The 12,589-nt window shown below is 41.2% G+C and overlaps 1 protein-coding gene across 1 annotated transcript in view; it reads right to left on the minus strand.

Annotated features, from left to right (window-relative positions):
• Positions 1 to 1,873: 1,873 nt before the first annotated feature.
• Positions 1,874 to 12,589, minus strand: part of LOC134618535 (metabotropic glutamate receptor 7-like) — a 72,246-nt gene continuing 61,530 nt past the window's right edge. The window contains exons 9-10 of the mRNA XM_063463977.1: positions 8,497 to 8,749; positions 1,874 to 2,965 (exon numbers count right to left, since the gene is read on the minus strand). Of these exons, the coding sequence (XP_063320047.1) occupies positions 2,916 to 2,965; positions 8,497 to 8,749 (303 nt within the window). The 3' untranslated portion in view covers positions 1,874 to 2,915. The remainder of the gene's footprint in view (positions 2,966 to 8,496; positions 8,750 to 12,589) is intronic.

Below are 12,589 nucleotides of genomic sequence, written 5' to 3' on the forward strand. Positions count from 1 at the left end.
AGTCACTGTGTACTGGTAATGGTAACTGGCCTGGTTTCTGGAGAACAGAAGGAATGCAGTGGAAGGAAAAGATGCTGGTAAACAAAAAGCATCAGAAGGAGGTTTCCAGTACAAGATGCAGCGGGGAAGAAATAAGTGGAGTGAAGAGTGTCTTTATCCGCCCCGTGTTATATCAGGCTTCAGTTGGTCACTGACGGGAAGCAGATAAGGTTTCACTCTGGCTAGAGTTGGATAATTGGACATTTATGGAGAGATAGGAGAGCCCAGAGCCCAGGAGCCATGAAACAGAGCTAATCTAGACCCAGCATCAGTAAATTGTCTGTGAAAGAGCGCATCAGGAGTTCTGACAAGATAAAGAAGGCTTTCCTCAAAGGCGGAGCTGGACCAAACTGACATGAAAACTCAGATAGAAGAAAGCCTGAGCCTTCGGTGCCGGGACTTTTACAAGTCACATGACGTGCGCGCCGAAACGCACATTTCACAGCGCAGCAGCGTCACCTTGTCATCCAAATTGGGTCGCGCAGGCTTGTAATTTGTAGACAGAGAAGACAGTTTTGACAATTTTTGTAACTAGACAGCTCTTAAGAGCCAAAACTCTTTTCAAGCTGGTGTACATTTTTAAAAAGCCCATAAAACCTATTGTTCTGCATCAAATACTCCATGTCTTATAATCTGTGACTGGCATCCCTTAAAAGTTTCAAACATTTAAGCCCTCCTGGTGGAATGTGCCTTGCTCTTAGTCCACCATGATTAGTTTCCTTCCTTTGATGTTTCTTTCTCCCATTTGAGTCTCCCTGGAATGTGCTGCCTACAGAACAGGTGCATACTAAGCAGGTGGGTCCTTACATAGGAGCCCCGAGAGCCTCGTGATGGAGTAGTTCATATCCCATACTATTTCAGGCAGGTTTATAAAAGAGATTCCAGGACCTGCTTTGTTTTTTTACACATTTTCTGCATTTTAAAGTTTTTCTTTTCTTTGCATCACGATCCAAAAAGATATTGCTTGAGTTATTTATTGTTTCGGTTCTTTTTTTTTGCTGAGCCGCAAATCTAAACTCTGTACAGCCCCTACTGATTGCTTGCACATAGGCACTGACGCAGGCAATTAATTTGGTGGGGGAGAGGCTAGTCTTAATTGGGTATAAGTGGGATTTTTCTTGGCTGTGTGCAACAGAAAATGACAGACTGTGCGTATGAGAAGTAAAGACCATCTGGTCCCACAGGAGTGGAGCGAGAAGCCAGACAAATGGAAAGAGAAACAACTGAAAACCTGTGTGTATCATTCCCCCTCTCGCACAAACACACACACACACGCACAGACAAGAGGAATCGGCATTTCTTGGTCATATATCATTTGCCCACGTAACAGCCTAGAGGGTGAAGAAGCAGAAGTCTCTCATGCGTGGCCTATTCATGTTTTGATGCAATAATCAATATTGAAAATAGTAACATTATGCTTGTAGGCAGGCACGGGAATAAAGAGCGGTTAGCTCGTAAAGACTTGGTCATCAGCAGGACAAATTGATCTGACATGTTACATTATTCATGTAGGGGATTGGCGGTGAGACTCGGGAGGGGTGTTGGTGCGGGAAGAGGAGCAAACGGGCGAGTAAGGAAGTCAGCAAGTGGACATCGTTTTCTCTCGCAGAGGTCCCGGCTCCTCGGTGTACGAGCACCAAACATTTCCATCAGCTACGCAAGCCTACAGTATAAACAACACGACGCCTGATTGCACTTGTACGCCACTTTTGGACTTTAGTCTCTCCTAGTCTCTCATGCAAACTCACACATTTCCGCACGCACAGAAATAACTATGATATGCTGTCTGGTTTCATTGTATAAAAGATAACAAAATGATTTTATTACACGTCCATAATTTGACAGACATCACAACATACTTGCAAGATTGCTCTGATATTAATGTTTCCCACACCATAATTAGGCATAATATACCCAGTGTGAAACTAAATAAAACAAACATGCTTTTGCAGATACAGGGAAGGTCAGTTCAACAACAGATTAAAGCCATATTCTGTCACTCAGTGAAGTTCACTTCTGGTAAAGAAAACGAGCAGCAGAAGGATGCTGAAGCTTATTATCATTTTCAGAATTTATTTTTATTTTTTATTTTTTTCCCCTTTTTTTTCTTCAAGTTTACATCAAATAGAACAAACATACATTGGCACATGCAAAGTGAACACTTTGTGGTGCTTTTCATAACCATTCAAATCCAACAGAACAAAGACTGGATATCTATTGTTTTACTCCAAACATGAAAATACTCTCAGATATTTACAAAAAAAAATATATACTTACAATGCCCATCACTCTAACATAAGAATCATCTGGAACTGATTTGATTTAATTAAAATAAATTACTGTATGTGGCAGAGCTTGCTGTTTAAGGTTATTAAATCAATTTCAAGAAATAAGAGGCACAGAAGAAAAAGAAATCACTTAGAAACAATACAAACAGAAATCCAATAATGGGAACCCCAAGAGAATATGGCTTTAATGACATTTTAAAAGAAAATATCTTGAAAGCAGATCCAGTGTCCTTTTCTGCATTTGTCCTTATTCACGGTGGCCCCCTGTTTAGCAGGCATGTTGATCTCCGTCAGCGAGAGAAGGGGTGGGGGTGGGGCCATGACACAAGTTTAAAAAAAAAAACCCAAAAACCTCCAGAACCCAGTTTGGTTCTGGAGGCTTGACCCAGACACACAGGCCTAAAGCCGTGCTAGTCTCTGTCAGGACTCATGCATCATGTCTGGATGAAAGTTGGATGCAATCCATAGTCCTGGAGTGCATAGGTACTGCAGGTGGTGCTGGGATGCCTCTGTCTGTCTTTCTCTGCTTCTCTACAGCTCTCTTTTCAATCACAGATAAAGGACATACAGTATTCATTTCCAAGCAGATCAGATCCTGAGGTTGTTGTAACTCACATATGTTTTCTTTGTTGCTTGACCTGAAATCAGAGTGAAATATGAAGAGAGAAAAAAAAGATAAAGATTTACTTTAAGCACAGCTAAAACACAAACAGAAGAATGGAAAAGAAAGCATCTTTTCAAAGGTAAATACACATCGTCATCCTCCTTCCTGCTGTGCTGTGCATTCTTATCGCCAGCTGTGTGCAATCAGTAGAAACAAATTCCAGGCCTCGTGTATCATTTCAACTCACAATGCCCCCATGTAAAGCCTTAGATTCTATTTTCAGATGTTAACTAGTGATAAAAAACACAAACACCACACAAGTGGGCACCGAACAAATGCTGGGGCATGCAACGCGATCCCAGTCTGGATTGCCATGGAAACGTATCAGAATGTGGCTGCGTGCCTGCGTGCAGTTTCTGTTTGTGTGTCCTGCTGTATATCGAGAACCACTTTGAGCTTCAGACCTTCAAAGTGAAAGCATTTTTTTTTTTTTTTTGCAAACTGAGGTCATCCTGGCTTGTCTGTTTTATGGTAGGAATAAAATCTGGAGTTATGGTTAGTCTTTGGCTTACAGTGACATTTAAGCAGGGTGTCATACTGTGAAGAATGGGCTAGGGTAATGTGAATGTAGTCCGTAGAGCAATGACAAGTAGGAGGATATGTGTATCTGCAGGCTTGTTGTCCTGTTTGTGCATTTTCTTAATCACAGACATTGCTATTCTACTACTTTAATGTTGCTATGGCGACCATCTCCCATGGGCTATGCAATTAAAGTCGCACCATTTCTTTACAGCTGCATTTTGTAGTCTTGGCCGGGAAGTATGATGAATAAAACATTAGTAAATGTACAACAGAATCTTGCTGGTAAACATAGTCAGGAAGATTTTTATTTATTTATTTATTTTTTAAGTAAGATGTTTTTGTGTGCGTTTTCAGGTTTGATACTAAAACATTTTGAACCGCATGCATTTTTTAAGAATCCGACTTCTCTGTCTATGATCTGCACCAGAGTAGCGCATACATTGTGTGCATTAATCATGACCTGATCTAAGGGGTTAACATAAATGGAGGCAGCTCAAGCTGCGTTGCATCATTCACATGTAACATCTTTAAATATCCAACACATAGCTCATACAGTACCAGTCACACCCTCCCAATTTGATAGTCTATTTAAGCTGCAAATTCCCCCTCGCTCCCTCTCTCTCTTAAATATCAGCGCCACAGCCGCTGCCCTCCATCACCGCCTGTTGCCTAACCCCTCCGCGACCCCAGCATCCCTGGGAAGGTTCCGCCGGGGATAATAACTAATCACTTCCCAATTTCTATGTATCATATTTATGGGGAGCGGTCAGCTCAGGGTTTAGGCACCTAACTCTAACAAAGCCCTTCCAGAAGCAAGTCTCGCCATGCTGCAGTCATCCTGAAACGCCTCATTTAAGTGGGCAGTTTGAAGGATTATGTAAATTAACTTTAATTTCACTGGTCACTGGAACAGAAAAAAACTGCATGTGTAGAATAACTGTTCAAATCTGATTAAAAAATAAAAGTTTTACTTCCACCCCCGTACTCCCACACACACACACACGCACACACACACACACACACACACACACACACACACACACACACACACACACAAAGCAACTGCAGTAAGCTAAAACTAAACCAAAAAGCTGAATTAAAAACAGATCAGTACAAATGTATGCAATTTTATAGATGAAGAAAAATTATGTAACTCTTTTAAAAGCTTGTATTTCAGTTTCTGCTGTGTACAAGCAACTGACCCTGGAGCTTTCAAATCCAAGCTGCCTTTCTACTTCTTGATGACATTGTTTTTGGTTCAGTCACACTAGAGTAAAAATAGGACAGCAACCTCCATGTGACTAGGAAAAACTGGTGGTTGCCCGGTGCAGCTGGTACCCCAGAGATTGAGCGTGCAACGGCGTCAGCCTCTTTGTGACCGTTTTCGACTGCACAGGCCGCCTCGGGGTGAAAGCAACCTGTCAACCTGCCTCGGACTGATTCCTGTCACTCTCAGACGGAGTGGTGAAGTGTTGCAAACTACTGCCGTCTAATTTATAAATGTAGACCTATTAGACCATCACATCTAGCTAGCACAAACAATCTGAGCTAGTCTGTACAACTTGCATGCGATGTGTCCCTCTGCAGTAAAGACTCAACTGGTTGTATTCTAGCTATATCCCCATAGCACCTGTATCATTTTGCAGTTAAATCGCAGGTCTGTTAGGTTATGTCTGGACCTGAAGTAAGTAGTTAATGTGAATTTCTGTCTATACAGATGGCAACAGAATTGAATGATTTATCACAGTTTTTTCCATAAAACAGATTGCATGTAATTACCAACATGACCACATTCATTTGCAAACTGAAAGCTGAAAGCTGATCGATTGTGTTTTATCTTGATGCACCAAAGTTGTTTTGAAGACTACAGCTGACTCCAAATGGTTGCAGACCTGGTTCCCATCTTTGAAGCAACCAGTTTAAAGAAAACAAAATCGCAAGTTCACTGCAGTAATTTTGGTTGCATTGTAGTGTGACAGTAACATTAGTTATGTGAGCAAGTCATCCATCTGTGGCTGCCATATCCTCAAAGCTCATTTTCTTTTAAAGGGACCTAAAGTATTATGCTTTTCCTTAATTGCTGTCACATATATACAGTTAAAATGCTGAATTCTCATATTAGATATGGCCAGAGTTTCAAATAATAATGTCTTCTATGAGATATGATAAAAGCCACATTCGCCTGCTATTCAAACTTTCTGTTTGTGAGCGGCAGCCAATCAGAAGAAAGTTGGCTTAATGGAAAAGAGAGCTAAATTGATGAACTAATATACATTTTATTTCCATATAAAGAAGTATTAAAAAAAAAATCCAGAGCATGAATCTTCTAACGTCTGTGATTCTAGTTAGTTGTAATAGAAATTGGCTCAGACAAATCCTCTCTATCATCCTAATTTTTAATATTAAAGCCTCCCATAACTCTTCTTCCTTTTGGTTCTTCCATTTGTTAAGTTGTGTTTTCCGACTACAGATTTCATTGTTAATTAAATGAAATCAGTCAGAGAAGCATTAAGGCATTCGCGCACATGCCTGTTGGGAAAAATGTAACGGGACAGTGAATCAATCCGACATCTCAGGGCGAAGCCTCTTCTCCGAGAGGTGTAATCATGATGATATTACACCGTATCAATATCAATGTAAATCTGCAGAACTGCTAATGCTCTTAATCCTATAAATCAGTTTGAGTCATTCCATAAGGGGGCCCCTGAAAAGAAGGAATTTGGCACTCCGATGGTTACAGGAATTGACGGACATTCTCCCGGGATGGTCGAGGCGCAGTTCAGGTTTCAGGGCGGTCATGCACATAAATTCGCCATTAATAAATGTCAGTTCCAATGTTGCTAAAAAAAGAAGGGCACGAGGAGGAGAGTGCATGCAGCGAGGGGAGAAAAGGCGAGAAGATATTCATGTAGGAGAGACAGAAGGTGAGAGACACACAGAGCAGAAGATAGGGGGCACTTTTGGGAGGGTCTTACAGAGACCGCATGCCCTGCTTGGGGACTTTTGATGTGCTGCTGCAACAGATGCCAAGGTTTCACCCCTATTTACTCAAAGAGCCACATGTGTGACAGGCAAAGATGTGCTCCCCATCCCCTGATACGCTTGCATCAGCACTCTGACTTATGCGCATAACTCACACTTTCGACTCACACAATGATACACACATTGAGGAGCACACTCAGTCACAGATCCACACGCTCATTCTGCTCATGACAGATGAGTGTGACAACTGTTGGCTGTTTGGAGAAATTCCCAGGAAAATCTGTGATCTCAGAGGCATAATCCAGAGAGGGGTTGTGGGGCTGGTGCACCTGTGGGTGCCATGATCACTCTGTGTGATTAGAAGTGTTGTGGGAGAAGAGGTCTTTGGAAGCTGTGATGTGTGATTTGCATGAGCTGTCAATCTTCACTGTCTTCGTCCTGACAACTAGAGATGAGCAAAAAGCTTCCATGGCAACGCTGGCCTAAAATTCTGCCTTTGCAGTCTTTCTTCTTTAAAGGGCTTAAAAAACTCTTTCTCATGTTGATGTTTCTCACCCACAACAAACACCATATCACCTAACTACGGAAATATGTAGGCCTCCCCACTCACGTACTAATACCCAGCTTTCTCTCTGCTAACAGGATCACGCTTACTGTTTTAGATGAAGGGTGGTATGAGTAACACACAGCAACAGGGACAGATAATCTCCTTCCATTCCCGTCGACAAAGCCCTGCTCCTTGAAATCTCTTCAGAGAGCAAGTGCCCCCATCTCTCATGTTCCCTGCCATGCAGCTGGCCTAAAGGTCGAACTATTAATCAGGATACAAGATAACTGGGTCCTTTTTAAGGGACATTATACATCATTTTAACCAAGTCACCATCCTATTAAACTAGTGGAATGGGCTTTCTAGTACAAGAAAGGAAAAAAGATCGAAAAAAGACTAAAAAGATCTCATTTATGTGTCTTGGGAAAATTTACATCTATTATACAGATGTAGATCTCAGCTCCTGGACCATCTTTATGGTCTGTATCATTTCTCATGGCTATAAAGGGACTATTTTTAATATTAAAGGCTCACTGTGGACACAAATGGATGTGTTTGTAGATTGGATCGTTCATAGGTTAAGCTTATGTCTAACTAAAGTATTGTACTAAAGTACAAGCATTTTTTTTTTACAATGTATTGGTCTTTAAAAGTGTGAAAATAAAAATTCAAATGTGTGTTTCTAGCACTCCTTTGGTAATACTCTACGTCCACATTCAGCCTGTATAGAAAAACTATATTAGCATTATTGTAGCTTACAAAAGTACAAAACAGAGCTTAGGCAAGGGTTTTATATTCAAAGATAAAATCTTATTTTTTTCCAGATTAAAGTCATATATGAGCAAGAAAAAAGAAATTCCAATTACTGGTTGCCATGCATTGTGCCTGCAGTGGTAGACCTTATCAAATTATACTCTGCAATCAGGAAACACTTAGGTCAGGACAGAATTGCTACATGATTGGAAGCATCTATGCTTTGAAGAGACACTGCCAGGAGAACACCACACACTGATCTGATGGGGAGGTCGTTTTTGTGAAAGAGTTACTGCTGCGTGTCTCTTACTACTCTGCACTTTTGGCATTCCCTCTGTGCTGGCCTCTGGGGTGTGATCCAGTTGGTTCAACCTAGTGAAAGTGAGGGCTGGTTTTTTTATATATATATTTTTTCTCATGTAATGTTTTAAAGTTTTACAAGTTTAGCCTCAGAGAATATCACATGACTTTAGTCATGAATTAAGAATTTTAATCTCAGAAAGTCTGAGTTTTGCAGGATGTCCACACAGTAAGTCCTGGACATTAACACTTAAAAAGTTTGTGTACATATTCATGATTACATTATAGAGTGCAGTAAACTGTTTATTAACAGTCTGGACCCTGCTTACAAATGTTAAAAACTGTGCAAGCTTCTCTATTTTATTGCATGTTGGCTAAAAACGCCACGCCAGATTACTTACTCATGGGGTCAGCAGCGGGGTTCTCACACAGCTCGGTCTTTGCCTCTCCATTGGGCCTCTCGTTGGGCTTCTGGGACAGACGTGATGACATTGTGGCAGCTGTGACTACAGCCTTGAAGCTGCGCTTCCTCTTCTGGACGTTCATCTCAGGGTGGAAGATAATGATGTACACCTTGGGCATGTAGAGCATGCCCAGTGCTACTGAGGCACTGAGGTTCATAGAGATGGTCAGGGTGGTTGTCTGAATGTACAGCTGTAAGTAAGCAGAGACAGGTGAAGAGTGATTTTAATAAAGACTAGAATAGCAGCAGACATAATGAAAATGGGTAGCTCCTTTGTGTGTGGTATCAGCTTTGATTTGGCTGCTCTATGAGGCAGATAAATATGTTAGGAGTAGCATTTAAACACTTATAAAGAAAAATTAGAAACAAGACAGCGATGATGGCTAAACGTCTGTTGCCAATTAAAGAGCAGTCACACTGCTGAGCGAAGTGATGAGGCAAAACCTAATAATAGCCACTGCCCAATAACAAAATCTCAGCATCCAGAAGATACATTACATTGTTTGTTGCCATTTTCTGAGTCTTGCAATGTGGTTAACCTTTCTGCAGAAGGAGCCATGATGTTAGTCATTAAACACTTTTATAGTTTTATAGGAACATATTTTTTAATACTGACTTCCCACATAATTTAATTGATTATTCAATTATACAATTCTTGTTTTGATAACCTACTATTATTAAGAGATAAGTAGGTGATCCCGGCATTTGCTATGTGTTGCTATGAGCAAAAGAGCGCTCATGCGTTTAGTACATGATCTAGAAGCATTTATTAAAGCCTGACCTGCAGCTACTCACTCAAGTCAAAGACGGTTCAAGCGTATTAATGACAACAGCAGAAGAATCACCAACAAATATCCTTACTTGCCCTCCTTCCTGCCAGCCTGTTGACTTTTTTCACTCTAGATTGATGGACCACACTGTCAGATGAGAAGCTGTCCATGACATATTGAAGTCACCTTTCTTTTCCTTTTATACGAGTTGTTTTATTTCACCGCTCAAGCAATCCGAGCCCTACTTCTCCCACTAGCAAATTCTATTACCAGGCCCACTTTAATGTATATTCCTCTGAGAGTACAATAAAAGAACATGTATGCACTAAGAACACTACATTTTCAGCATACAGAAAGTCTACATTTATCTTTCTGCAGCTCTGCACACAGCAGAATGCAGCCTGAGAAAGGCTGTCAGTGCGGTAAGTGCTAGGATCATTCATTGGACTCCCATTCCCGTGACATGAACACAGGTACATTCTCTCAAATGCATCCAACATGACATTCCTTTTCAGTCGTTGCATAACACCTTTCACACTGTCAGCCTGTAATTGTGAGCTTGCATAACCCAGATCATGTAGGGATTGCAAATTTTAAACACTGACTCCATTAGAATCTAGTGATTTTTCTAAGAGGTGGTGAAGTCGGTAAATCAGAGGACATTTAAGAGCTCTTTGTTTCATTTAAGGGTCTTGGAGGAGAAATAATCACTTCAAGAGGGGACATTATTGTTTGAAGAGCCGATCACCATAGCCTCCTCTCTAATCTACTGCACTTGAAAGCATCAGATGTCACTTACATACTGCCATTCAGTCAGTCACTGGTAATGTGCACTAGGAGAGGGTACGATTGTAAACACATTATCCACCACAGCGTGTCTGTGGAGAAGTAAAATGCTCAGTGAATCAGTGAGAGGAGGAAATGTCACCATTTGCATACAATCTTTCTTGGTAAATATTCGGAAACGGTAATTTCTTTCACTCATTTCCATGCTAGTCATGCCTTTATCTTCTAATCTCCAAAAATCATTCAGATGCCTGATATCATCAACACGCCAATGCACTCAATTGCCTCCATACCCTCCTGTTTCTCTGTGAAGCAGCATCAGAGGCAGCGATCTGGCTGGTACACCATGCATTAATAACTGTATGAATATCACAATACTCTCAGTGCACTCTGTTCCCTGTCACTCTGGGCTGGGGGAATGTCGTTTCAAGAGCTGCAAATTTGCAGGGCTCATGACTAGATTTTTTTGGGGCCACGAGTCAAAGCGTTGTGGGGCAGCGCACGTGGCATAAAACATAATCGCCAGAGAATCTTCAGCCTGTGCTGCTGCGCTTCCATGTTTGGTAGATGGTAACCTGTCTGGTATCCATAGCAACACTACAGAGTTTGGTGCAAGCAACTAAAGATGCCTGGAATAAGCTTTTAATGAGATTCTGATACCAAAGAGTCTGCAATGCTGACCCTATCACAACTGATTTATTGACCATGCAGGAGAGCTGATTCGGGAGCAGGCTCACAATAAGCTGTAATAGGCACTTTGTGCGCTCATACGCACACACAAAGCATGTGTAGGTATGTGGGCTTTCATGCTTTCTAATACACGTGCACGCACACACACACACACAGGCACATAAGCACACCAAAACAAATCCTTTTTCTAACCATCTCTAACCGCAGAGACAGGGTTTTTCCATTGTGCATCTCTGTAAGCTTGACCCAAATTCGTACCCGCCACTCAAATGCTTTGCTTGTCGCAGAACATTCATAATTAGCTTCTGTTGCTTTAACATAAATAAATACATGAAGGCATTTTCACAACTGCTTGGCAACTTACTATTTATAACCACCATAATGATTTATTAACGTGCTCATCAGGAATCAAACGGTTGCTTTTGAATTTTACATCTCACTGACAAGCCAAATGCCAACATTCAGTCACAACAGACGATGTTTCTACTATTTAGACAAAAAGCTGTTGAGCGTAATTCTCATAATTATACCCACCAGGGATATACTTACTGCAAAGGCAATTTAATTGTGTATGGATGAGTACTATAAATGCACACAGTGATAAGAACTTGATTCAGCAAGTGACAATTAGGATGCTCTCTGCCCCGTTAGAGAATGCCTTCAATAATGAATCCAGGGGATTTGCAGTCTCCCCTCAACTACCTGGATGTCTCTTGTTGTTTGGGGTGGCCTACTTTCTATCCTGGCTCGTGTCATGAATAACTCTGTCTGGCTTTGTGCTCCAAAGCCTGATTCTGTATTGTAGCTCTGTATGTTGATGGCCTTTGCTTCTTTTCAACTCTGTACAGGAGATCCCCATTTCTGGTATTCATGATTGGCAGATTAAGAAGCTGTGACCGATAATGCACGCTGCATGTGGCAGAGATGGTAAGTAATTGTCACAACAATTAGAGGAAATCATTTTTGATGTTTCCTTTACATGATTTGTCAAAATACAGCGTCCTGGATCCATCACGTGTGTCGGCAGGAGAATTTGTCCCAAGAAGCCAAAAATTCAAAGTGACATAATTTAAGTCCTACAGGACTAAGAATAAACTCTTTGAAAAAAACAGAGTTATTGTGTTTTGCCTTATTTTCTGTCACATATATATTTAACAGGGGCAAAGTTTCAAACAATAACGTCTATGTGCAAGTGATCCCTGTGAGCCAGAAGCTCATGCTTCAAACTGCTGTAATTGCTCTGTTTCAGACAGTTCTCAGTGAGACTGGGTCTAACACTTTACAAAGTGTTACCACCATGTTTTTGTCATGTTGTTACTTTCATTACAAAGGTTCTTCAATGCTCTGCACAATGGATGGATATTAAGAAGAAAAAAAGATCAAAGGTGCCTTTTTTTTCTTCCTGGGTACTTGCTGCAATTAGCTGACTTCTCTTCATATGAATGGAGGAGGAAAACGGTGGAGCGGTCTATAACTTTTTATTGCACGAAAGGACAGAAATGTGATAAAGCTACAGCTGTGTCCAGGACAGTAGGAATTATCAGCTTCTGCTCACATAGCACTTGATCTTTGCAAGCATCTGCATAGACATCACGCTAACACAAAGCCTGTATTGAAGAACTGAAAGTGGTGCTAAAGCTGAGTGAACGCCTACCCCAGCCCAGCAGCAAGAGACGAGCTTCAGCATGGAACCAAAAAGTGATGAGCTGACAGGCTTGAAGCATTGTAGCCTCCATTTCTACCTGTAGTTATTTACATTTGGACTGCTCTTCTGTGTTGTGATTA

This window comes from Pelmatolapia mariae, linkage group LG20, assembly GCF_036321145.2.
Source record: "Pelmatolapia mariae isolate MD_Pm_ZW linkage group LG20, Pm_UMD_F_2, whole genome shotgun sequence".
Lineage (NCBI taxonomy): Eukaryota > Metazoa > Chordata > Actinopteri > Cichliformes > Cichlidae > Pelmatolapia > Pelmatolapia mariae.